This window comes from Lampris incognitus, chromosome 2 (assembly GCF_029633865.1).
Source record: "Lampris incognitus isolate fLamInc1 chromosome 2, fLamInc1.hap2, whole genome shotgun sequence".
Taxonomy (NCBI): domain Eukaryota; kingdom Metazoa; phylum Chordata; class Actinopteri; order Lampriformes; family Lampridae; genus Lampris; species Lampris incognitus.
Window position 1 is genome coordinate 3,749,336 of NC_079212.1, and position 27,196 is coordinate 3,776,531.

Genomic DNA, 27,196 nt, shown 5'->3' on the forward strand with positions numbered 1-27,196 from the left:
CTCACATCTCCAACAGGTCCATCTCCCCTTCTGCGGTGCTCGGACTTGGCAACAAACCACCCATTTTGTTTGCCTACCGGGGGAAGGAGCCCTGGTTAGAAGACTTCAGATGTGTTTAACATCGCAGTGTTCATGATTTAAATTGCATGTAGGTGAATGGCTTTCATTCATTCTAAAGTAATAAAAGTAACAGTAAGAAAACATAGCAAAACATAGGAAACAGGAATCTTCTCAGCTCTCGGGTGAGGAGAGCAGTACGCCTTTTGGGTCAACTGCTGGATTGTCCATGAGGGTTTGTATGTTCCAGGCTCCAAAATGTATGAGTTTCTGTTTCTGACTGCATGGTGGTGATCCCTCTGGATATGTTGGTCCAGACAGGAGGTATAAGGCAGACTATGTTTAGGACACCTTTCCTAGCCCCCTCCCTAACTGGGGTGAGCAGAGTGGATCCTAAATAGAGCTGCTCAGTCGTGGGTGCAGCAGCCGATAAGCCTCTCTGCCTCAGTCCCAGTACTTGGCAACTGATCATACACCCACCGTCTGTGTGCCAGGTTGTGACTAGGGGCTGCCAGACTTCACTGACCTGCCCCTGCCACCTCTTCCTTAGTACCACAGGGCTTTGACCCAGGATGTTTATGGGTTGATCCTTGCTGAAGGACACCTGGACGTGACAGCTTTTTACACTGAGAGGCTGATGCACTTGCAGCCACCACATGGTCCTTGGCAGGGGGTGGCCAGAGTCCAGTGGCATGGAGAACCAATATGATTTGGGACCACCCTCTGTTGCAGCCTTCATCCACCTTCACTGGCTTTGTGACCTGGAGACATCTTCCGCCAGTTCTGCCATTGAGGTCTTTGTTGGATCGCGCTTTGTCTGGAACCTCCTTCTTGACCTGTCCACCCTGGGTGACCCTACCAGGAGCCAAGCTCCGGAGGGCATAGCTCTTGGGATCATTGGCACACGCAAGCTTCTCCACCATGACAAGGTGGCGATCCTCCAAGATTGTGAGATTAGCTGCGGACAGACACACACAAGCACAACCAAACGCATACCGCCTGGCGGATATAACAAGTTTCTACAGTTGATGTAATGTTCACCAGTCACTCGTGCAACTTAAACAAATTCAATAAGTATAGCCATAATTTCATCAGCGCACCACCTTCAGTGAGATAAGAAAAATGTGCACACCAACCTTGAGTTGAAGGTCCACCTCAGTTGAGAGACTCATAGCAGCCTTCTCTCACACAGTTCATCCAGTAATTTAGTACATTTGGGAGAACATGTAAAAAATGCAGACAATCCTACCAGATTCGCAAAATACACTAAGTAGATCAGCAACAAGATCGCCAGTAGCGGTGAGTGCGGCGGCCATTGTGCTTAGTTTGCTCAAAACCTGCCAAAGGCTCAAGTTCAGAGTTGACGACGACACAGGCGCTAGCACCGATACATTACAGGGCCCTGGGGCGTTCTGTCACCAAACAGCAAAATTTGATTGGTTAGAGCATCCGGGTGGCATAGTGGTCTATTCCGTTGCCTACCAACACGGGGATCAGCAGTTCGAATCCCCGTGTTACCTCTGGCTTGGTTGGGCGCCCCTACAGACACAATTGGCCATGTCTGTGGGTGTCCTGGTCGCTGCACTAGCGCCTCCTCTGGTCGGTTGGGGCACCTGTTTGGGGGGGAGGGGAACTGGGGGGGAATAGTGTGATCCTCCCACGTGCTACGTCCCCCTGGTGAAACTCCTCACTGTCAGGTGAAAAGAAGCGGCCGGTGACTCCACATGTATGGGAGGAGGCATGTGGTAGTCTGCAGCCCTCCCTGGATCGGCAGAGGGGGTGGAGCAACAACCAGCACAGCTTGGAAGAGTGGGGTAATTGGGCAAGTACAATCAGGGGGAAAAATCCCCCCCTCAAAAAATAAAGTTGATTGGCTGATGATACGGTCACTCAGAGTTGTAATCAGTTTGCAGCTTCAGGTTTCTAGTAATACAAACTAGTGCTGGTCCAAGGAGCTGTGATGCGTTTAGACGACGTTGGAAATCCCTGCTCAGCCCCAGGAGAACACAAGTAACTGAATTCAGACACACTTCAGGCACACTTCAATTTAAATATGAAGAACAAATGATGATTCTGACAGGGTCAACTGAGAAGGCCCTGATGGCCCACCACTGCATATACATGTGTGTTCATGCACGTGTTTGTATATGGTGTTTATCTGTGTATGTGTTTGTATTTGTAATATATGTGTGTGCATGTGTTTATATAAATGCGTCCAGCTGGAGAGCAGGATAAGCGGTTTGGATAATGGATGGATGGAAAGCCATTTCAACACAAGAGAAACAATGCACTTGGGTGTAGGAAGGTCACCTCCCCCACGGTGTCCAGTGCTTGAACTACCTTGGTTTTGTTTCTGCCATAACAATGTATTACTTTTTCTGTTGAGGGAAGTTCTGGTTGGGTTTGAAGTTGAAATAATAGCCAATGTTACCTAACCTAGCATGTTTGATGTCCCCTTTTCACCAGCATCCCTCCTGACTCTCCCCTCCACCTCCAACCTCCTATCCACATCGAGCTGGCAGTATCACACTTAAGCTCACAAACTCCCACCTCGTATGAGTTCCATAACAGGGATTCCTTACAATCAAATCCATAATAGCAATAAAGCGCTATATAAATGTAATCCATTATTAATTATTATCATTATCATCATTTCTGTACGATCCAGCAAATGAATTAGACTGATTTTATAGATTTCATAATTTCTCAAGCACATTTATTAGACAATTTATAAAAATTACTGATAAATATGACTGATATACAAATATATCATAAAAATTACGGATAAATATGACTAATATACAAATATATCAGTATACTTAATCATATAGTTCATATACTTCATATTAAATTAAATTAATTCAAACATAGCCATCATTTGGTCTTCATATGAAGCTACAAATGAAGGATGTTACACCAGAGCAATGCATTATGGGGCATCTCTTGTCTGTCTAGTAACATCGTCTGTATGCTCAGAAGTGTATTATCCTCCAGAAGCATCGTTGCTACACAGCAGAGATGCACTATACTCCATCGTCTGGTGAGCAGACCCTCTGTCGTCATAGAGACAGAGATGCACAGTAAGGACCACCCCTCTAGTGCTGATGGACAGGTATACAGTTATCAACAGCCTAAAAGTGTACTTTCACAGGGGTTAAAACCAGTAGCGGCTGGTGCAAAACATTTTTTGGGGGGCTCATGTACCTTGAAGCAGCACACCTGACAGCTGCTTTAATGTCCACACGGTCACAGTTATTAAGAAGGACAATGTAGCCTATAGATTTTATCAGGGCTCGTAGACGGTGGATGATTGACAGTCGAGATGAGGTGTCGTGGTGGGTGTGAACATAATTGACAGCCACGAGAATTGTCCAATCACATTAGATCAAAAAACATTAAAAGAATACCAATTCGCTGCCAATAAAAGTGGGAGTGTCTGGGGTGCACAGAATTGCGCCCCCTGGAAAATCTGAAGAAACCAATCAGAAAGCAGCCTCAGGTCACCTGCTCGCCACAAGTTTGAGGGCTTACATAAGGTTTGGTTTGGCCGGCGCCCCTCACCCAGGAAGTATATGTATTCAGACAGAAATCAACCAAATACCATTTGAACCAATATTTAATGCTGCTGACAGGCGCTCACAGACTGACAAACACTTCATCTCCATCTCCATCTCATCTCATCTTCAGTGCTTCTCCGGGGTCGGGTCGCAGTGGCAGCAAGCTAAGTAGGGCACTCCAGATGTCCCTCTCCCCAGCAACGCCCTCCAGCTCCTCCTGGGGGATCCCAACGCATTCCCAGGCCAGCTTGGACGTGTAGTTCCTTCAGCGAGTTCTGGGTCTACCCCGGGGTCTCCCCCCAGTTGGCCGTGCCCGGTAAACCTCCAAAGGAAGGGGCCCAGGAGGCATCCTAATCAGATGCCCGAACCATCTCAACTGGCTCCTTTCGATGCGAAGGAGCAGTGGCTGTATGCCAGACTCCCTCCGGATGTCCGAGCTCCTCACCCTATCTCTAAGGCTGAGCCCAGACACCCTACGGAGGAAACTCATTTCAGCCGCTTGTATCCACCATCTCACCCTTTCAGTCACTACCCAAAGCTCATGACCATAGGTGAGGATGGGAACGAAGACTGACTGGTAAATTGAGAGCTTTGCTTTCCCGCTCAGCTTCCTCTTCACCACAACGGTCCGGTACAACGTCCACATTACTGCTGATGCTGCACCAATCTGCCTGTCAATCTCCCGCTCCATCCCACCCTCACTCGTGAACAAGACCCCCGAGATACTTGAACTCCTTCACTTGAGGCAACAACTCATCCCCAACCTGGAGGGAGCAATCCACCATTTTCCGGTAGAGAACCATGGCCTCAGACTTGGAGGGGCTGACTCTCATCCCGGCCATTTCATACTCAGCTGCAAACCACCCCAGTGCATGCTGGAGGTCACGTTCTGATGAAGCCAACAAAACCACATCATCTGCGAAGAGCAGAGATGCAATTCTGAGGTTCCCAAAACGGACACACTCCTCACCTTGGCTGCGCCCGACACCCACCGAAAACATGTTTGACTTTGTGCCAAGAATGCAGACACAGCTCTCACTTTGGTTATACAAGGACCGAGTGAAAAACACTTTTATTTCGTAATTATTTGCATTATACAACTAAATTATATTTAAGATGTTTAAGTAGATTTTAATTTCTTGATATTTGAAGGGGGTGGTGCCCCAGTGCCCTGTACTGGCCAGCCGCCACTGGTTAAAACATACCATCAGGAGATATAAATAGGTCTTTCAACCCCCCACCCTGCTTTCCTATGGTGACCTGAAGGACCCCACCACAACTGCACTACATTTGCTCTGTTTGGTCTTATTATTTTTGCTTTGTCTGTTGTTGTTTCTTTGTAAAGCACTTTATAACATTGATTTAGAAACGTGCTATATCAATCAAGTTATTATCATTATTACTATCATTACATAGCAAACAGCTGACCAATCAGAACACAGCTTGCATCACACCCAAAAAAATGTTTAGCCTGTCAAGACACAGTCAGCAATCATGTCTGTAAGCCGCACACCTGGATGCTTACCTGCATGTCCCTGGGAGCCGTACTGACTGCACAGAGAAAGAGAGAAGAAGGGAAGGGGAGAAAGAGTGAGAGTGAGAGAGAGAGAGAGAGAGAGAGAGAGAGAGAGAGAGAGAGAGAGAGAGAGAGAGAGAGCGAGCCATAGAAAGAAAAAAAGTGAAATACAGGAGGGGGGAGTGAGGAGGGAAAAGATAAATAAAACAGATGGCAAGATGGGTAAAAGAATGGAAAAGACAGACAGACAGACAGACAGACAAACAGAGTAAGACAGACAGACAGACAGAGTAAGACATACACACAGACAGACAAAGACAGAGAAGAAACATGAGAGCATTAGAAGCCAATATGGTGAAAAAGACAGACAGCTTAGAAAGCAGAAAGCCAGAACAGCAGACAGACACACAGAGGAACAGAGAGACAGACAAACTTCCAGATAGATGGACCTTCTGTTTAACTAAGGTGACAAACTTCCAGATAGATGGACCTTCTGTTTAACTAAGGTGACAAACTTCCAGATAGATGGACCTTCTGTTTAACTAAGATGACAAACTTCCAGATAGAAGGACCTTCTGTTCAACTAAGGGGACAAACTTCCAGATAGATGGACCTTCTGTTTAACTAAGGTGACAAACTTCCAGATAGATGGACCTTCTGTTTAACTAAGATGAAAAACTTCCAGATAGATGGACCTTCTGTTTAACTAAGGTGACAAACTTCCAGATAGATGGACCTTCTGTTTAACTAAGATGACAAACTTCCAGATAGATGGACCTTCTGTTTAACTAAGGTGACAAACTTCCAGATAGATGGACCTTCTGTTTAACTAAGGTGACAAACTTCCAGATAGATGGACCTTCTGTTTAACTAAGGTGACAAACTTCCAGATAGATGGACCTTCTGTTTAACTAAGGTGACAAACTTCCAGATAGGACCTTCTGTTTAACTAAGGTGACAAACTTCCAGATAGATGGACCTTCTGTTTAACTAAGATGACAAACTTCCAGATAGATGGACCTTCTGTTTAACTAAGGTGACAAACTTCCAGATAGAAGGACCTTCTGTTTAACTAAGGTGACAAACTTCCAGATAGAAGGACCTTCTGTTTCACTAAGGTGACAAACTTCCAGATAGAAGGACCTTCTGTTTAACTAAGGTGACGAACTTCCAGATAGATGGACCTTCTGTTTAACTAAGATGAAAAACTTCCAGATAGATGGACCTTCTGTTTAACTAAGATGAAAAACTTCCAGATAGATGGACCTTCTGTTTAACTAAGATGACAAACTTCCAGATAGAAGGACCTTCTGTTCAACTAAGGTGACAAACTTCCAGATAGAAGGACCTTCTGTTTAACTAAGGTGACAAACTTCCAGATAGAAGGACCTTCTGTTTAACTAAGGTGACAAACTTCCAGATAGAAGGACCTTCTGTTTAACTAAGATGACAAACTTCCAGATAGAAGGACCTTCTGTTTAACTAAGATGACAAACTTCCAGATAGATGGACCTTCTGTTTAACTAAGGTGACAAACTTCCAGATAGAAGGACCTTCTGTTTAACAAAGGTGACAAACTTCCAGATAGATGGACCTTCTGTTTAACTAAGGCAACAAGCAGCCACCACATTTGACAGCACATCCTGCAGACATTTTGAAGTATCACATCTCCATCTTGAATATAATTTTAGTTTCCTTCTACTGAGGAAAGAAAATGTTTTTGTTACCAACTGGAGTCAATGTGAAGGAAAATGAACCTACAAGATTCACATCTATCTGTGATCTAGAAGTTCCAAATTTGTTGGAAAACAGCAGAACTTAAATAATTAAATCACATATTCAGCACTGAGATGAATGGTTTTTAATGGGCCTTCTGGTGGCAGAGCAGGGCCAGTTTGTCAGGTTCTCTAACTTCAGGACACCAACAGCATGTGAGAGGTTTGTATCTCTGATGGAAACTATGACAAAACAACATTCCTCCGTGACCTGGTTTCCATGAAGAAAGCAAGTTGATGACTAGGTAAAATGAAACTGGTTCAAAACAAGATTCAAACAAAGTGAATTCGGATTTCATTATGGTCTCATTCTTGTGTCGAAATAAAGATTGTAGATTAACATGTTTCTTGTTGTTTTTGTCAGCAAAGTTAACACTGATACACTGACAGAAGTGAACTCACTAACTACTAATCATAACATTATTAACAATAATGCACATGATTACATAATTAAAAGACATCTGCGGAGGTTTTACAGTGTCCATCTCTTTGGAGACTCCAATAGGCTTCTACATTCAGTCCTCTCACTAGCCTATTTCACTGAGGCTTCTCAAAATAAGACTGAAGACCCAAATGTAGCTCCCAAACTAGCTCCTGTTGGGCCCCCATATAACCAAATTACCGATATGTTTTATTGAGCCTCGCTCCCACAGAACAGGCTACATTCACTCATTCATAAGAGCACCCATATGTTCTAATGAGGCGAGAGAGCTTTGGTAACCTCTTTTTAAAAATCTACACTACGTGGCCCAAAGTATGTGGACACCCCTTCTAATTACTGGGTTTAGCTATTTCAGCCACATTGTTGCTAACAGGTACATAAAATTAAAACACACAGCCATGCAGACTCCATAGACAAAGAATGACAGTAGTATGTTTTGATGCATGCTCAATAATCCAGGTAAGGAAATACCAAAGGTGAATCAGTTCATCTGGACACAGCGTTTATTGACAGATATGTTTCATCACTCATCTAAGTGAGCTCTTCAGTCTCAACTGACTGCAGGTATGCCCACCCTTATAAACAATACAGTGGGATAACAACCGAAACAAACCATCAGTTTCATATGCTAATTGGCTGCAAATTGCCAGAGTATAAACCAGTGGTGATTCTGTATGTGGTGGGAGTGTTGGAACAGTTGGCATGCATATTTTCCAAACACCGCGTCTCAGCTGCTTTCAAGCCCCAAAACACGCTGCGCCAGAAACTGGGCCACCCCAAGGATCTGGTCCCCCGGCACAAACGGAGCAATATAATGTATGCTGTTAAGTGCCAGGAGGATTGCCGTGACTTGTACAGATGCTGGCCAAGAGGATGGCACAACACAGGAGAGCTAACCCATCAGACCAGGACTCCACAGTCTACACCATCTATAGGCCAGTGGCCACTCTTTCAGGGATGAGGATGTGCACATCCTTGATAGGCAGGAATGTTGGTTTGAACAGGGAGTCAAAGAGGCCACCTATGTGAAGAGGGAACAGCCATCCCTGAACTGAGGGGGGCTAAGAGTACATCTGTCGCCATTTTACAATGCTGTGATTGCAACTATTCCCCAATACTCTGTGAATAGTGCACATGGCCATTGTAACTCTAGTTAATGATCACACCCATATTTGCATATGAAACTGGTCGTTGGTTTGGGTCATTATGCCACTGTATTGTTTATAAGGATGGGATACCTGCAGTCAGTTTAGACTGAAGAGGTCACTTAGATGATGATGAAACATATCTGTCAAACATTGTACCTAGATGAGCTGATTCAACCTTTTTTATTTGATTTTCTTACCTGGATTATTGAGCATGCATAAAGACGTTTCTCCCATTAAACATTCTGTCCAGATGAACTGATCCAGCTTTCTGGTGTTGGCAGTAGAATGGGTCATACTGAAGAGCTCTGTGACTTCATGTCTCTGTCATAAGATGCCACCTTCCAACAAGTCAGTAGGTCAAATGTATGCCAGGCTAGATCTGCCCCAGTCAACTGTAACTCTGTTACTGTGAAGTGGAAATGTCTCGGACCAACAACAGCTCATCCATGAAGTGGTGGGCCACACAAGACCACAGAACAGAACCGCCGAGTGCTAAAAATCCTCTGTCCTCCATTGCAACACTCACTACCGAGTTCCAAACTGCCTCTGAAAGCAGTCAAGAACTGTTCATCGGGAGCTTCATGAAATGGGTTTCCATGGCCAAGCATTCACACACACAAGATCACCATGTGCAAGGCCAAGCATCAGCTGGAGTGGTGTAAAGCACACCACCATTGGACTCGGGTCCATCAGACTGCCAGATACCGAAGCATGATTAATCACTCTAGAGAACGTGTACCCTCTGCTCCAACCTGGGTTTGGCGGATGCCAGGAGAACACTACCTGCCTGAATGCATAGTACCAACTGTCAAGTTTGGTGAATGGGGAATAATGGTCTGGGACTATTTTTTATGGTTTGGGCTAGGCCCCTTTGTTCCAGTGAAGGGAAATCTTAATGCTACAGCATACAATGACATTCTAGAGAATTGTGTGCTTCCAACTTTGCGGCAACAGTTTGGGGTAGGCCCTTTCCTGTTTCAGCATGACAATGCCCCCATGCACAAAGCGAAGTCCATAAAGACATGGTTTGCTGAGTTTGGTGTAGAAGAACTTGACTGGCCTGCACAGAGCCCTGACCTCAACCTCATCCAACACCTTTGGGATGAATTGGACCGCCGGCTGTGAGCCAGGCCTTCTTCCCAACATCAGTGCCCGACCTCACTAAGGCTCTTGTGGCTAAATGACAGCGAATCCCCGAAGCCATGTTCCAAAATCTAGTGGAAAGCCTTGTCAGAAGAGTGGAGGTGGTTATAGTAGCAAAGGGGGGACCAATTCCATATTAATGCCCATGGTTTTATAACAAGATGTTCAACAAGCACATATGGAAGTGATGTTCGGGTGTCCACATAATTTTGGCCATGAAGTGTACCATGGAGCGACAAACAGAAAACACGAAGACTGTCATATCTTTAACACTAGAACGACCGGGATTTCACTCCTACCTAAAACGACCATGGGCCATCACAATGACGGCGGGTTTTTAAACTCTATATTCTGTCAAGATAAATACCCAATTGAGATATCAATGCATTGCATATGTTAGTACGTCTGTTAGGAATGACTGACACCAAAATTAACATTTTAACAACTATAATACTATTTTTAAACAATTTAAACTTCAGAGAGACATGGTCGAACTTGAATAGCAAAATTGAAAACGTGAAAATATTACCTGAAAAACAAAACGGGAAACACATATTGCTAATCTAACAAATGCAACAAGGCCTATAAAACGTGACATGTAAAAAAAGAACTGAAATAAAGATTGAAACAGTCCCAAACAACGGCCAGAACTTAAAAACTACTAGAACGAGGCCTCGGTCGTTCTAGTGTTAAAATAAAACATCAGCACTTTTTCAACCATTCTGGCCAATTAAATGGTTGGTTCTCACCTGACGACCCGGATGGGGGTGAGGCACCTGCCCGCTGCCATAGGGTAGCTTCAGCCGCCAATCTTCTGATGTACACCTCGTTGACATCCAGTAGGATGTTCTCTGGTTTGATGTCAGTGTGGATGATCTTACATTTGGTGTGGAGGTAGTCTAACCCCTGTAGAACCTACACACACACACTGACTAAAGGGGTGGGGCAACTGCGAGTACTGGTCATCATAACACACATGGAAGCATAGAAGGTCAGGTCCAACATGCTGGACTACACAAGTTTGTAATTAAGACACAAGATTTTTTTTTGTGTTTGTCTGTACGTGCTTGGTGGTGTGTGTGTGTGTACATATGTGCTTACCTGTCTGATGATGGATTTAACGCAGACCAAAGGAATACCCATATAGTTTGACTTAATGATCCATTTTAACAGCTGATGGCCCAAAACCTCCAGAACCATACACACATCTGACACAACAAGTCAGGGAAGATTGTCTGTATTAATACTACAGTGCTGCTACTACTTCTACTCGTAGTACTACTACAACCCTTGAAATGCTGTGTGCCGTGCTAACACGGTGTCTACATGATTGCTGTAGGTGAGTCAGGTCTGTCGGGGCGCTCTCTTATCTTGCCGTTTCAGGAGTTTGTGGTACTGCTCATGTATCAGGGTCAAAGTTCACTGATGTCAACTTTTCCCACTGTGTAACCTGTTTGCCCCACACTACCAGATATCCCATCATGCTACACACCAACAATTAGCCGCTTCTCATTCATAATAAATGGAGGCTGTGTGCTGGACAGTGTGTCTTCAGCACCACTACACTGTTTCTCTGTACTCTGTATGTACTCTCTCTCTGTTTATGCCGTTTCTCTGTACTCCGTGTATTCTGGCTGTACTCTCTCTCTGTGTATGCTGTTTCTCTGTACTCCGTGTATTCTGGCTGTACTCTCTCTCTGTACTCCGTGTATTCTGTCTGTACTCTCTCTGTATGCTGTTTCTCTGTACTCCGTGTATTCTGGCTGTACTCTCTCTCTGTACTCGGTGTATTCTGTCTGTACTCTCTCTCTGTGTATGCTGTTTCTCTGTACTCGGTGTATTCTGTCTGTACTCTCTCTCTGTATGCCGTTTCTCTGTACTCGGTGTATTCTGGCTGTACTCTCTCTCTGTATGCCGTTTCTCTGTACGCCGTGTATTCTGGCTGTACTCTCTCTCTGTATGCTGTTTCTCTGTACTCGGTGTATTCTGGCTGTACTCTCTCTCTGTACTCCGTGTATTCTGGCTGTACTCTCTCTCTGTATGCCGTTTCTCTGTACTCCGTGTATTCTGGCTGTACTCTCTCTCTGTACTCCGTGTATTCTGGCTGTACTCTCTCTCTGTGTATGCTGTTTCTCTGTACGCCGTGTAATCTGGCTGTACTCTCTCTCTGTACTCCGTGTATTCTGTCTGTACTCTCTCTCTGTGTATGCTGTTTCTCTGTACTCCGTGTATTCTGGCTGTACTCTCTCTCTGTATGCCGTTTCTCTGTACTCGGTGTATTCTGGCTGTACTCTCTCTCTGTATGCCGTTTCTCTGTACTCTCTCTCTGTTCTCTGTTCCTGTGTACTCTGTCTCTGTATTCTATGTACTGTCTCTGTATTTATTGGTCATGCAGGTTTACACACACATGGAACGTGACTGGTTTTGTGGCTCTCTGTGTACTTCAAATACAATAACACAGCAACATTGTGTGTTATTGTATTTCTATATAGTTAATGTGTGTGACATTTTCTTTTTTTTTATAAATTTATTTCTGATTTTTCCCTTTTTCTCAAAATTTAGTGGCCAGTCGATCCCTATCTTAGTTCAAACACCCACCCTCGTACTGCATGCGTTCGCCAACTGCATCTCTCCGGCCGGCAGTCTCAAAGGAGACGCCTCGCCACTTCCGTGACAAGGCGACTCCAGGCCGAACCGCTGCTTTTTCCGACACACACAGAGACGCATTCATGTGACGAACACAAGCCGACTCCGCCCCCCTCCCGAAGACAGCGCTGCCAATTATTGCTGCTTCATCGAGTCCGGCCGTAGTCGGATCTGACGAGACCGGGGCGCGAACCCCGGTCCCCAGTGGGCAACTGCATCGACACAAAGCCGATACTTAGACCGCTACACCACCGCGGACCCTGCGTGTGACATTCTTGTATAAGAAGTGGGGTTGTTGTGAAGCGTCTAGTGTGTGGGTGTAGTGTTGTGTGTCTGTCACGTCTCACTCTCAACCTTCACCGCTGGCTAGCAGAAATGAGAACAGGGGAGCTGAGCACGTAACTCTCTCCCTGCCAGTACATAGCCTCTCCAACAGCAAGCCATATGTAGCGCTGCCTCGTGGCGACACACGGTAACTGGGTACACCTTGGACCCTGGCTGAACTGCAAGGGACTCGGAGGAGGTCTGGCCCCTAGACATGCGGTACGCAGGCCCACCGGTGTGTGGATATTCCCTGATGCCCACGGACCAGCCCCCCAGCTATGGGTTGAATAGTGCTACTGCCTGGTGGATACCTCGGGAGAGGACTAGGCTACGGGAGTAAAACCCCTACAGAAAATCAATGTCTACAGTGCTGCTGTTTTGTGTTTTTCTTGCCCTTTTGTATGTGTTCAAGGGGGACAGTACTGCTGGCGTTGTGCGTGGCTGCCGCTTCTCCCTCTCGTAGCCTCCCTTCCCATCTACCCCTGTATGTTTGTGCCATGTTTATCTGTTGTCTTGTTTCACCACCGTTTATTGTAAAGTGACTTTGAGTGTTAGAAAAGCGCTATATAAGTTTAATGTATTATTAACACAACAATCTTCACATATATACACAAAGACTGACTTATACAGGCGAAATAAGAGGTGATAGGGTGCAATGGTGCAGAATACTCATACTACGATACACACATCTGACAGACTGCAGCCAAGGAAACCTACCATAATACGACACATACTACCATAATACTACACATACTACACACAGTGGGTTAGGAAGGTTGAAGGATACGAACTCCGTTGATTCCAGAGATCTTGAAGTCTTCAATCAGCTGGACAATGGTTTCTCTGTGGGGGTCAGAGGGATCGCTGTCTCTCACCTGAACACACACACACACACACACAGGTGTAAAAACCAGGTCCAGAAAGTAAAAGTCCAAACTGTGTATTTGCTCCACCCATGTGCTACCACCAGATTCTAGTCAACACCACTACTCAACTGGGTAAGGGAAACTAGTTAATGAAATCAGCTGGTTTAGTAACATAGGTGGAGCAGGGCGTCCGGGTAGCGCAGCAGTCTATTCCGTTGTCTACCAATATGGTGATTGCCGGGTGGAGCAGCAACCGGGACGGCTCAGAGGAGTGGGGTAATTGGCTGGATACAATTGGGGAGAAAAGGGGGAACATAAAAAAAAACAAAAAAACATGGGTGGAGCAAATACAGTTTATACTTTTACTTTCTGGACCTGAGTTTTACACCTCTTCACATTATATATATATACACTCACCGGCCACTTTATTAGGCACACCCGTCCAACTGCTCATTAAGGCAAATTTCTAATCAGCCAATCACATGGCAGCAACTCAACGCATTTAGGCATGTAGACATGGTCAAGACGATCTGCTGCAGTTCAAACCGAGCATCAGAATGGGGAAGAAAGGTGATTTAAGTGACTTTGAACGTGGCATGGTTGTTGGTGCCAGACGGGCTGGTCTGAGTAGTTCAGAAACTGCTGATCTACTGGGATTTTCATGCACAACCATCTCTAGGGTTTACAGAGAATGGTCCGAAAAAGAGAAAATATCCAGTGAGCGGCAGTTCTGTGGGCGAAAATGCCTTGTTGATGCCAGAGGTCAGAGGAGAATGGCCAGACTGGTTCGAGCTGACAGAAAGGCAACAGTAACTCAAATAACCACTCATTACAACCGAGGTATGCAGAAGAGCATCTCTGAACGCACAACACGTCGAACCTTGAGGCAGATGGGCTACAGCAGCAGAAGACCACACCGGGTGCCACTCCTGTCAGCTAAGAACAGGAAACTGAGGCTACAATTCGCACAGGCTCACCAAAATTGGACAATAGAAGATTGGAAAAACGTTGCCTGGTCTGATGAGTCTCGATTTCTGCTGCGACATTCGGATGGTAGGGTCAGAATTTGGCGTCAACAACATGAAGGCATGGATCCATCCTGCCTTGTATCAACGGTTCAGGCTGGTGGTGGTGGTGTAATGGTGTGGGGGATATTTTCTTGGCACACTTTGGGCCCCTTAGTACCAATTGAGCATCGTGTCAACGCCACAGCCTACCTGAGTATTGTTGCTGACCATGTCCATCCCTTTATGACCACAGTGTTCCCATCTTCTGATGGCTACTTCCAGCAGGATAACGCGCCGTGTCATAAAGCTCGAATCATCTCAGACTGGTTTCTTGAACATGACAATGAGTTCACTGTACTCAAATGGCCTCCACAGTCACCAGATCTCAATCCAATAGAGCACCTTTGGGATGTGGTGGACCGGGAGATTCGCATCATGGATGTGCAGCCGACAAATCTGCAGCAACTGCGTGATGCTATCATGTCAATATGGACCAAACTCTCTGAGAAATGTTTCCAGTACCTTGTTGAATCTATGCCACGAAGGACTAAGGCAGTTCTGAAGGCAAAAGGGTGTCCAACCCGGTACTAGCAAGGTGTACCTAATAAAGTGGCCAGTGAGTGTATATATATATATATATATACATACACACACACACACACACACACACACACACACACACACACACACACACACACACACACATACTGATGAGCCAAACATTATGACCACCTGCCTAATATGCTGTTGGTTCTCCTTGCGCCACCAAAACAGTGCCAGCCCACAGAGGCATGGACTCTACAAGACCCCTGAAGGTGTCCTGTGGTATCTGGTACCAAAACATTAGCAGCAGATCCTTCAAGTCTTCCGTCGTGGCTTGGACTTGTCAGCCCAGCACATCCCACAGATGCTCAGTCAGATTGTGGTCTTGAGAATTTTTAGGCCAGGGCAACACGTCATCATGTTCCTCAAACCATTGCTGAACAATGTGTGCAGTGTGGCAGGGCACATTATCCTGCTGGAAGAGGCCACTGCCATCAGGGAATTCCGGTGCCGTGAAGGGGTGTACCTGGTCTGCAACCATGTTTAGGTAGGTGGCATGTGTCAAATTCATGTCCACATGGATGGTCAGACCCAGGGCTTCCCAGCAGAACATTGCCCAGAGCATCACACTGCCTCCACCGGCTTGTCGTCTTCCCACAGTGCATCCCGGTACCATCTCTCCACCAGGTAACCACATCATCTAAAAGAAAATGGGACTCATCTGACCTGGCGACCTTCTTTCACTGCTCCAAGTTCCAGTCCTGACGCTTGTGTGCCCATTGTAGGTGCTTATTAAGGTGGACAGGGGTCATCATGGGCATTCTGACTGGTCTGTGACTATACAGCCCCACACACAGCGGGGTGTGATGCACTGTGTGTTGTGACACATTCCTCCTGTAACCATCATCACAATTTTCTTATGTGACTTATACCACAGTAGACCTTCTGCTGGTTTGGACCAGACGGGATAGCCTTCTTTGCCCTTGTGCATTGAAGAGTCTTGGGTGCCCAACACCCTGTAGCTGGTCTGTGGTGAGTACCACTGTCGGTAGGTACTCACCACTGCTGACTGACAGCACCTCACAAGCCTTGCTGTTTCAGAGATGCTCTGACCCAGTCGTCCGGCCATAACAAGTTGATCCCTGCCAAAGTCACTCAGGTCTTTACTCCTGCCCATTTCTCCTGCATCCAACACGATGACTACGAGAACTGATTGTTCACTTACCATCTAATCTACCCACACCTTGACATGTGCCCTTGTTTGGAGGTGATCAATGTTATCTGATTCACCTGTGAGTGGTCATAATGTTTTGGCCCATTCATTCATTCATTCATCATCAGCCGCTTCTCCGGGGTCGGGTTGCGGTGGCAGCAAGCTAAGTAGGGCACTCCAGGCGTCCCTCTCCCCAGCAACGCCCTCCAGCTCCTCTTGGGGGATCCCAAGGCGTTCCCAGGCCAGACTGGACATGTAGTCCCTTCAACGAGTTCTGGGTCTACCCCGGGGTCTCCTCCCTGTTGGACGTGCCCGGAAAACCTCCAAAAGAAGGGGCCCAGGAGGCATCCTAATCAGATGCCTGAACCACCTTAACTGGCTCCTTTCGACACGAAGGAGCAGCGGCTCTACTCCGAGCTCCCTCCGGATGTCCGAGCTCCTCACCCTATCTCTAAGGCTGAGCCCAGACACCCTACGGAGGAAACTCATTTCAGCCGTTTGTATCTGTGATCTCACCCTTTCAGTCACTACCCAAAGCTCATGACCATAATGAAGATTGACTGGTAAACTGAGAGCTTTGCCTTCCGGCTCAGCTCCCTCGTCACCACAACGGTCCGGTACAACGTCCGCATTACTGCTGAAGCTGCACCAACCCACCTGTCAATCTCCCGCTCCATCCTACCCTCACTCGTGAACAAGACACCGAGATACTTGAACTCCTTCACTTGAGGCAACAACTCATCCCCCACCCGGAGGGAGCGATCCTTTGTATATATGTGTTAGTATGTGTATGTATGTGTGCGAGCGTGTAACTCACACATCGTAGCAGTTTGATCTCATCCAGTGCAGTTTCCGTGTAGTGGGGCGCACTTTTCACCACTTTCAATGCCACAAACCGCTTCTTCCTGCACACGCACACATACACACAGACACACACACACAGACACACACACAGCTTTAACTGCGGTAAGCTACAGCTGTGTGTGTCATTTGCATGTGAGATGTAATGGCGTGATCATCATGTGGTTAAGCCTCCAGATGTCATCACAACATTACTAACCACCTCCACTTGGATGCTTTTCTTACCGACACCTGGCTTTGTGCGAGCAGTGAGTGGGATGACTGTGTGCAGTGTGTATTGTATATGTAGTGTGTGTAATGTGTAGTGTGTCGTGTATGCACTGCATTGGAAATAAAAAAACAAGGTTATTAAGGAAATCTAAAGTTAAACTGTTTAATTTTTTTTTTTGCTTACTCCCATGATAGTGTCACAGGTTTACTTGCACTTATTTCATTTTTAACATGTGCCTGCCTGCACACTGTTTTCAATGACAATAAATTGAATTGAATTTGAAGGCCTCAGCCCCCTGTTGTTAAACATGATTATTAGGCAACACTGAAAGCCAGTTTATAACCCACATTTATTATTGTCACCACTGGCAATGATTACATTTGGTTTATAATTTGCAATGAGCACCCTGTCATTGTCATACTTTTGCCAAAACATGAATGAACACCATTACAGCGGTCCTGTTCCCGTTTCTGTTCCTGTCTCTGCTCCTGTCCCTGCTGCTGTTCATCCCTGTTGCTGTTCCTGCCCGTCCCTGTTGCTGCTCCTGTTGCCGCTCCTGTCTCTGTTCCCGTCCCTGCTGCTGCTCCTGTTGATGCCCGTCTCTGTTGTTGCTCCTGTCTCTATTGCTGTTGCTGTTGCTACCCCATCCCTGCTCCTGTCTCTGTTGCTGCTCCTGTCCCGTCCCTGCTCCTGTCTCTGTCCCTGCTCCTGTCTCTGTCCCTGCTCCTGTCCCTGCTCCTGTTCCCGTCCCTGCTCCTGTCTCTGTTGCTGCTCCTGTCTCTGTTGCTGCTCCTGTCCCTTCTCCAGTCCCTGTCCCTGCTCCTGTCTCTGTTGCTGCTCCTGTCTCTGTTGCTGCTCCTGTCCCCGTCCCTGCTCCTGTCCCTGTCCCTTCTCCAGTCCCTGTCCCTGCAGCAGTCACACAGGAACACTGTGATGGTGTTCAGTGATTGTAAACAAATAATGTGAAGCCCACAAATGAAGAAGAAAGACTATTTATCTCCTGGTGTTATCATTCCATGTCTTGAAAAGATATATCTAAATTTACGTGACATGGTATATTATCGCTCATGTGTTTATATTTTTTTTATTAATTATCAATTTATGATTAATATATAATTTTTATTAGCAACAGTATCAAAAACCAATGTGGAGCAGTGACGGATGTTGGCGCCATTGTGGCAACAATGAGCGATCATAAATGAAAAATTATAAACTGGTGCAAAGCCATGTTAGTGTAACCTATAATCTGTTCTTTAAACTCCTGTTTGAAGCAGCTGATATTTTATGGAAATACAACAGCTGAGAGTAGGCTACTGTCTGTCAGTCAGTTAAATCCAGTCAAACAGGCAGGTACTTTGTTTCATTTCATATACATTAAATATAAGGTGGTCATCTGGTTTCCACTGTAGTGTGCAGAACATAGCATATAATGTAAAGTGTATAGTGTGTGTAATCTTACTGCAGGTCCCAGCAGAGCCAAACAGTAGAGAAGTGACCCCAGCCCAGTTTCCGGACCACATGGTATCTCCCATTAAACAGATCACCTATCTTCACCGGGTAATACCCGCCTTATGTAGTATATGTGTGTGTGTGTATATATATATATATATATATATGACACGCACACACACACACACACACACACACACACACAGCAGAAAAACACACAGTGCAATATTACCTTCAATATAATCTGAGCTTCACAGTGCTTTCTTTGAGGAATCAGTAATTATATCATTTATACAGTACATACAAACATTCTTCGGAAACATGAACTCGTTTTCTAAAAAAAAACAAAAAAAAAAAAAACAACTTGGTTTAAATGTTGTGCTCTCATAAATAAGACTAATCAATCCTATTATTCCTTGAACTCTTTACTAGGACCACCATAACTGACACTTTCATGGAGTCCAAATGCACAAAACACAATAAATCACAACAAAGTCTGATTTCCATGAGCAGCATTCCATTAAGGTAATTCATTACAGTCATCGATAATCCAAAACAATACTGTTACCTTTAAATTAACCTGTATAAGCAATCCTCAATCCATTACCTTTACAGTAATCCGTAGGATCCTCCTGCTCCTCATCATCAGATCCCAACTGCTCAGGGGGGGGCGGGGTAAAATCTGGAGGGGGCGGGCTCAGGGTCTGTGGGGGAGTGGTTTGTCTAGGAACTGAAGCTAATGGTGTGGTGGAATTGGACGATAAAATAGGAGGTAAACCAACAGAAGGTGCGATGGTCTGAGCCCCCGGAGTGGAGAGGAAGAGAGGTGAGGAAAGTGGGACGAAGAGAGGTGGGTTGGTTTCAATGGTGGGGGTGAAAGTCACTGAGGTCAGCAGAAAGTGGTCCGGGGAAGGGGGACTCAGTGGGGGTGTGGGGGGACCTCTGGCCAAGAGACCAATGTCATCCTGAGGAAAGGCTGGAGAGGGCACAGATGATTTGTGAGTAATATTCTGGGCAAAGATGGGAGTTGAACTGGAAGTATTGTGGGAAATATTTTCTGTAGATATGGAAGATGATTCAAAGGGACTGTGGGTAATCTCAGTAGAGATGGGAGGTGATTCTGCGGGATTGTGGGTAATATTCTCTGTAGATATGGGACGTGATTTAGAGGGATTGTGGGTAATATTCTGAACAGGGCTGGGTGGCGTTTGGCTGGTGATTTGGGTGCTGTTGTGACAGGACCGTATAAGCTTGGCAGTGGGGGTTAGAATCAGCGGGCAGGTTGAGGCTTTGGGTGTTGGCGGAGGTTTGGTGGGCGTCTGTGTGCTGTCATGAGGTTTTTCAGGGAGAGTGTCTGTCGGGGGAGTGGGAGCTCTTTGTAGACCGAGGAGGTTAGTGATGTCATCAGTTGTGGAGATCTGAGATCTGCAACAACACAAATACCAATATATTAGCATGTTCAGAGGTCCTGTTGTCTGTGCACCATGTGTCTATGAGTATGTGCGGTCTATGTTAGCCTGTTACTGTTGTCTGTGTATCAGTATGTACTATGGTAGTCTGTGAGAGGTACTGTTTTCTATGTACCATGTGTATTAGTATGTACTGTGGTACTATGTTAGTCTGTTAGAGAGCCTGTTTTCTGTGTACGATGTGTCTATGAGTATGTACTGTGGTATCGCCTTGATGCATATTCAATAATCCAGGTAAGGGAATCCCAGAAAATCAAATAAGTTCATCTGGGCACAAGGTTTAGTGGGGAAAAAAACCCATTTCATCAGTATCAGTCAGCTAAGTGACTTTGTCAGGCTCAGATGACTGCAGGTATCCCCAAACTTATTAACAGCACAGTTACATAAGGACCATGACCAAAGATTGGTTTCATATGCAAATGCCAAGACCATTAATTAGAGTTACAATAAGCACATGTACTATTCACAGAGGAATTGGGGAATAGTTGCAATCACAGCATTGTAAGATGGTGACAGATGTACTCTTAGCCCCCCCCCCCAGTTCAGGGATGGTTGTTCCCTCTTCACATAGATGACTTCTTTGACTCCATGTTCAAACCAGCGTTCCCCTGTCAAGGATGTGCACATCCCCATCCTTGAAAGAGTGGCCACTGGCCTGTAGATGATGTAGACTGTAAAGTCCTGGCCTGACGTGTTAGCTCTCCTGTGTTGTGCCATCCTTTTGGCCAGCGTCTGTTTGGTTTCCCCGATGTACAAGTCACGGCAATCCTCCTGGCACTTAAGAGCATATGATATATTGCTGTTTGTGCCAAGGGACCCAGGCGGAGAAAGACATCCTTGCGAAGGGGCTGAATTTGCTGTCACGCCGAGGCAAGTGCTGCTCGTGGAACTGATCACAGCCACGTAATCAGTGATCCTTACCAACCACATCACGAACCCAGAAGTGAAGCAACTGCGGACAAAAGTTTCTGCCTGCCTCAGCAATGTGAAGCCACCACTGTCCAACATCACCTGAGATGAGAAAAATGCACTCACGACTCTCAGTAAGGAAAATAACATCATCATCCTTCCGGCAGACAAAGGTAGTTGCACTGTTTTATTAAACCAGAAAGACTATCATTGAGAAAATTATGACGTTACTTAGCAACATAAATACTTATGAGCCCCTGAAACGAGATCCAGGCAGTGGTTACAACAAAACGGCCACAGATTGTCTAAAGCTGTTAGATGAGGACAATGCTATTGACAGAATTTTGTACCACAGATTATACCCAGGGGAAGCTACACCTAGTCTGTATGGTTTACCTAAGACACAAAAAGGATGTCTTGTTAGTATGATGAAGTCAATGACCTATAACATCTCTAAATGTTTGGCATCAATTTTTAACCTGTTGGTAAGCAGTACTCAAAGTCACATTGAGAACACTATGGATTTTGTGGATAAGGTAAGGGAGGTCATCATGGAGGCAGATGAAACAATGGTCTCATCATTTTAGATTCCTCTTGACATGTTTTCCTGTTGATGAAGCAGTGGAGGTAGTCCGTATGAAATTACAAAACGACACCACCCCTAACAATAGGGTCACCCTTAACACTGACCAAGTGTCTGCTCCTGAAGCTGTGTCTTCAGTTCACGTACTTCACATACAGGGGGCAGTACTATAGGCAAAGGCATGGGTGTGCTATGGGTTCCCCAGTCTCACCTGTAGTGGCCAACTTGTACACGGAGGAAGTGGAAAAGAGGGCTCTGATGTCCTATCCAGGGACACCACCTAGCCATTGGTTCAGATTTGTGGACGACACCTGGGTTAAAATTAAATCTCAGGGCGTAGCACATTTCACCAACTACATAAACTCTGTGGACACCACATCAAGTTCACCAGGGAGGATGTGGAACATGACAGGTTAGCCTTCTTGCACTGTGAAATTGCAGTTGGTGATGGGGGACATTTGATTGTTGAGGTTTAGCATAAACCAACACATACTGATCAATACTTAAGGTTTGACTCTCATCATCCACTGGAGCACAAACTAGGAGTCATCAGGACGCTGTACCACTGAGCTGACAACGTCCCCACTGACACAACGGCCAGGGAAGGGGAGAAATCCCACATTAAATAGGCCCTGGTCAAGTGTGGTTTTCCTAACTGGGTGTTTGTCAGCACCAGGAAGAGGCCCAAACAGTGCACCAGCCAATCAGTATTTATGTCTTTATGTCAATAACTCCTGGTGCAACAATATAAAGGTCATTGAAAGGCATTGCTCTGCTGATCTCGAGCTCTTTATGATTCAGTGCAGGACATTTTACCTGCCTAGGGAGCTAACGGCCATTACCATCGCCACTGTATACATCCCCCCACATGCTAATGCTAAGGTAGCACTTAAGCAAGCAACCAAGCAAAATTTTATTCATATATCTATCCATCCATTATCGAAACCGCTTATCCTGCTCTCAGGGTTGCGGGGATACTGGAGCCTATCCCAGCAGTCACTAGCACTTCTAAAAACATACAGTTACAAAGTACTTTACACTAAATACACAACATACGAATAAACACAAAATAAATTGACTGAATATAAGACATGGCATAGGGAGTAACAGACCAAGCTAAAAGAGAAACAAAACAGAAGGCAGGGGTGGGAATCTATAAAAAGGCTTGCCTGAAAAGGTGGGTTTTTAGAAGCTGCTTAAAACAGCCCAAAGATTCAGCGAATCTAATGGATTGGGGAAGATTGTTCCAGAGGCTTGGGGCTATAACTGCAAAGGTGCGGTCACCTTTTGTTTTGCAGTTAGAGTGAGGGATGGATAAAAGACCGTGGTTTGAGGATCATAAGCAGCTACAATGTGCCATCAGCAGACAACAGACCAAACACCCAGACAATGCCTTTATCATAGGTGGTGATTTAATCAGGCTAACCTCAGGGCTGCATTACCCAAATTTCCTCAACATGTCCCCTGCCCCATTCGTGGACAAAACACCCAGGACCATCTCTATACTAACATTAAGGACTCATACAAGGCTACTCACTGCCCCCACCTGGGGCAGTCTGACCACCTCTGCCTGTTCCCGGTCCCAGCCTACAAATCCCTCATAAAACGGATCAAGCAGCAGTAAAGACAATCACTGTCTGGCCAAAGGGAGCAGTCTCTGAACTCCAGAACTGTTTTGTCAACACAGACTGGAGGATTTTTGCACATTCAACCACCCATGGCTCCCATATAGACATTAATGAACAGACATCTGCCGTGCTATCCTATATTAACTTTTGCACTGAGTGTGTCAAAAAAAAAAAATCAATCTGCTGCTTTCCAAACCAGAAACCCTGGATGACCAGTGAGGTCCGGCAGCTGCTGAAAGCCCAGGATGCAGCGTTCAAGTCAGGTAACTGTGAGGCCTACAGCACAGCCAAATCCAACCTCAGTAACGGGCTTCAGAACAGCCAAATACAACTACTCCCTACGAATAGAGGACCACTTTCACAATATCTCTGATCCCCGGTGAAATGTGGCAAGACAGTCTATCACAGACTACAAAAGCTCCAATAGCAGTCCCACTGTCCATGATGCCTCCCCCCCAGACGAGCTAAATCATTTCTACACCTGCTTTGACAAGGACAATACTGACCCAGCCACAAAAATCTCCAGCCATCAAGAAAACCAGGTGCTCACTCTATCGATCACAGAGAATTATTGCACAGTGTGAACACACCCAAGGCTGCTGGATAGGACAGCATACCGGGTCGGGTCCTCCGGGAATGCTCCGACCAGCTGGCTGAGGTCTTCACAACTCTACTAAACCTCTCACTGTCCCAATCCATAGTCCTGGCATGCTTCAAGACCACCTCTATCATTCCTGTCCCCAAGAAATCAACACCCACATGTCTGAATGACTACCAACCCATAGCACTCACCCCCATTGCCATTAAGTGCTTTGAGAGACTGGTTCTGGCTCACACCAAAAACACTATCCCCCCCACATTCGACCCACATCAGTTCGCCTACTGTCCCAAAAAGTCTACTGAGGATGCCGTTGCCACTGCCCTGCACTTTGCTCTGACCCACTTTGAACTTAACAACACACACATGCGGATGCTGTTCATAGATTACAGCTCTGCTTTCAACACTATCATCCCCGTCAAATTAACCATCAAACTCCTCTCCCTTGGCCTCAACCCCTCCCTCTGTAACTGGACCCTGGACTTCCTGACCAACAGACCTCAGTCTGTTAGGTTAGGTGACCACACCTCCTCCACCCTGACCCTCAACACAGGTGCCCCTCAAGGCTGTGTTCTGAACCCCCTCCTTTTCTCCCTCTTTACCCACAACTACCTGCCAACTCACTCTTCAAATGTAATAGTTACGTTTGCGGATGACACCACAGTCATAGACTGTATCACCAACAATGACAAGACGGCCTACAGGGATGAGATTCAGCACCTCACATCATGGTGCACTACCAACAATCTTGTCCTCAATGTGCAGAAGACGAAGGAGCTGATTGTGGACCTCGGGAGGTATAGAAGTTGCAGCCACTCCCCCATACACATCAATGGGGTGGAAGTGGAGCGTGTCTCCAGCTTTAAATTCCTTGGAGTCCACATCAGCGATGAACTTTCCTGGACATTAAACACCCAGGCCCTTGTGAAAAAGGCCCAACAACGCCTGCATTTCCTGAGGAGACTGAGGAGCACCTGTCTATCCCCTAAAATTCTCACCAACTTCTACCACTGCACCATAGAGAGCATCCTGACCACCTGCATCTCAGTGTGGTACGGGAACTCCACATCAGTAGACCAGAAAGCTCTGCAGCGGGTCGTCAAGGCGGCCCAGCATATCACCGGTACCCAGCTCCCAGCCATAAAAGACATTTATCACAAACACTGCCTTCAAAGGGGTCTGAGCATCAGCAGAGATCCCACCCACCCCAACCATGGACTGTAGCGCTCTGGGAGGCGCTACAGGAGCCTCAGAGCTCGCAGTACCAGGCTCAAAAACAGCTTCTTTCCCCAAGCTGTTACCCACCTGAACCTGGTTATCCACTGAATGTCTGTAAATATGTTTATACTTGTGCTCTTTTTTTAATTAATCTTTAGCTTTTAATCTTGATCTGCATATATCTTATACTATGTTTGCCATGCACTGTTTGACGAAGCCGCAGCCCTCATTTGGTTTTTAATGTGCCTGCACATTGTTTTTAATGACAATAAATTGAATTGAATTCTTTTATTTCCTATTGAGGTTACTTGAAAATCACTTGTTTGCCTATTTTAGATGCATTTTAAATCTGATTTTTAAAAAAAGAAAGATGTTAGGTCACTCAGTGACACCTGAAGCGTGAGTTTTGTGCACGTCATGTAAGCTAATGTTACTGTGATTTGAATTAGGCTACCCTAAGCAACAAGGAGGAAACCGGTAAAATGCAAAAAGAAAATCAAATTTGTTGAATTTCTTCAAACCAGTAGGTCAGTCATACCCTAAGCAGACCAAAACTGTTTCAGCGGATCAACAGTTCCAATAATAGCAGCACAGGTAACAAAAGCAGTGCTAGACCCACACCAAGACCTGGCCATCACCATTGACAACACTGCGGTGACGCCAACTCGGACTGTAAGGAATCTGGGTGTGATCCTGGACGACCAACTGTCGTTTGCTGCAAACGTTGCATCGGTTGCTCGCTCCTGCAGATTTCTCCTCTGTAACATGAGGAGGATTCGCCCATTCCTCACCGACGAGATGGCACAGGTGCTCATCCAGGCTCTGGTCATCTCCCGGCTGGACTACGGCAACTCCCTCCTTGCTGGCGCCCCGGCGTCAGCCATCAGACCTCTGGAGCTTGTTCAGAAAGCTGCAGCTCATCTGGTGTTCAACCGCCCTAAGTTTTCCCACACAACTCCCCTTCTCATGTCCCTACATTGGCTCCCAGTAGCTGCTCACATCCAGTTTAAGATTCTGGTGCTAGCCTACAGGGCAATGAAAGGAACAGCTCCTTCCTATCTCCAGGCCATGGTCAAGCCCTACACCCCCACCCGACAACTTCGCTCTGCTGCCTCGGGACACCTGGTTGCCCCATCGCTCAGAGGCCCCTGCTGTCGATCGACCCGGTCACGGCTCTGTTCTGTCCTGGCCCCACAGTGGTGGAATGAACTCCCCACTGATGTCAGGACAGCGGAGTCACTGCCCATCTTTCAGCGCAGGTTGAAAACTCACCTCTTCAAGAACTATTTTTCTGTTACTTGTTCTTAGCACTTATTGTATTCACTCGTTTAAAAAAAAATCTCTTTCTTGCGCTTTTACTTTAGCACTGGTTTTGCTCTTAGATGCTTGTTTAGATGCACTTATGACCTCTGATGACTAGTAGTTCTCCTAATTTCCGATGTTAAATGATGCACTTATTGTAAGTTGCTTTGGATAAAAGCGTCGGCTAAATGACTGTAATGTAATGTAGTAGCGGTGATGCTAGCACAGTGATACCTGCTAGTAGACAATACCAGCAGGAGGAACAAGAAGAGGAAAATGACAAGAAGAACTTGGAATCGGGGAGAGATGGTGGAGATGAAGAGAACGCAATTGCAGTTGGTGAGGAGACTCAGAGAGGGAGAGTGCGCAAGAGAGTGCTGCAAACCATGAGCAGTTGTGTCTACATGCCCAACCTGCTAATTTTGAGTGATTATTGTGAATGCTCTTCTTAATAAATGTAAATAAATAATTTGTTTGTGATGACAGTTTTGTTTGGTTTTAACAGCTAGCGTGTTGTCCAATGTGCTCCAGACACTGTGGATTTTTTGATGCATTCTTTGACTTTCTCTGTCCCCCGACCCGCCAAATCAGCACCCTCTCTGTGTTCTGGGACTTCCTGATTTACAAATTAAGCACCGCTAACAGCCATTGTTGGGTCGTGAAAAGACCGGACAAAAATAGACTGACCAGGAGAAAGAAAGAGAGCGAGAGAGAGAAACAGAGAAGGGGAA

General features: G+C 45.9%; 1 protein-coding gene across 1 annotated transcript in view; it reads right to left on the bottom strand.

Moving 5' to 3' along the window:
• Window positions 1-27,196, bottom strand: part of srpk3 (SRSF protein kinase 3) — a 50,484-nt gene that overhangs the window by 13,787 nt on the left and 9,501 nt on the right. The window contains exons 3-9 of the mRNA XM_056275510.1: window positions 19,366-20,183; window positions 18,769-18,877; window positions 17,055-17,142; window positions 13,396-13,483; window positions 10,740-10,846; window positions 10,388-10,553; window positions 5,140-5,165 (exon numbers count right to left, since the gene is read on the bottom strand). Coding sequence (XP_056131485.1) covers window positions 5,140-5,165; window positions 10,388-10,553; window positions 10,740-10,846; window positions 13,396-13,483; window positions 17,055-17,142; window positions 18,769-18,877; window positions 19,366-20,183 — 1,402 coding nt within the window. The remainder of the gene's footprint in view (window positions 1-5,139; window positions 5,166-10,387; window positions 10,554-10,739; window positions 10,847-13,395; window positions 13,484-17,054; window positions 17,143-18,768; window positions 18,878-19,365; window positions 20,184-27,196) is intronic.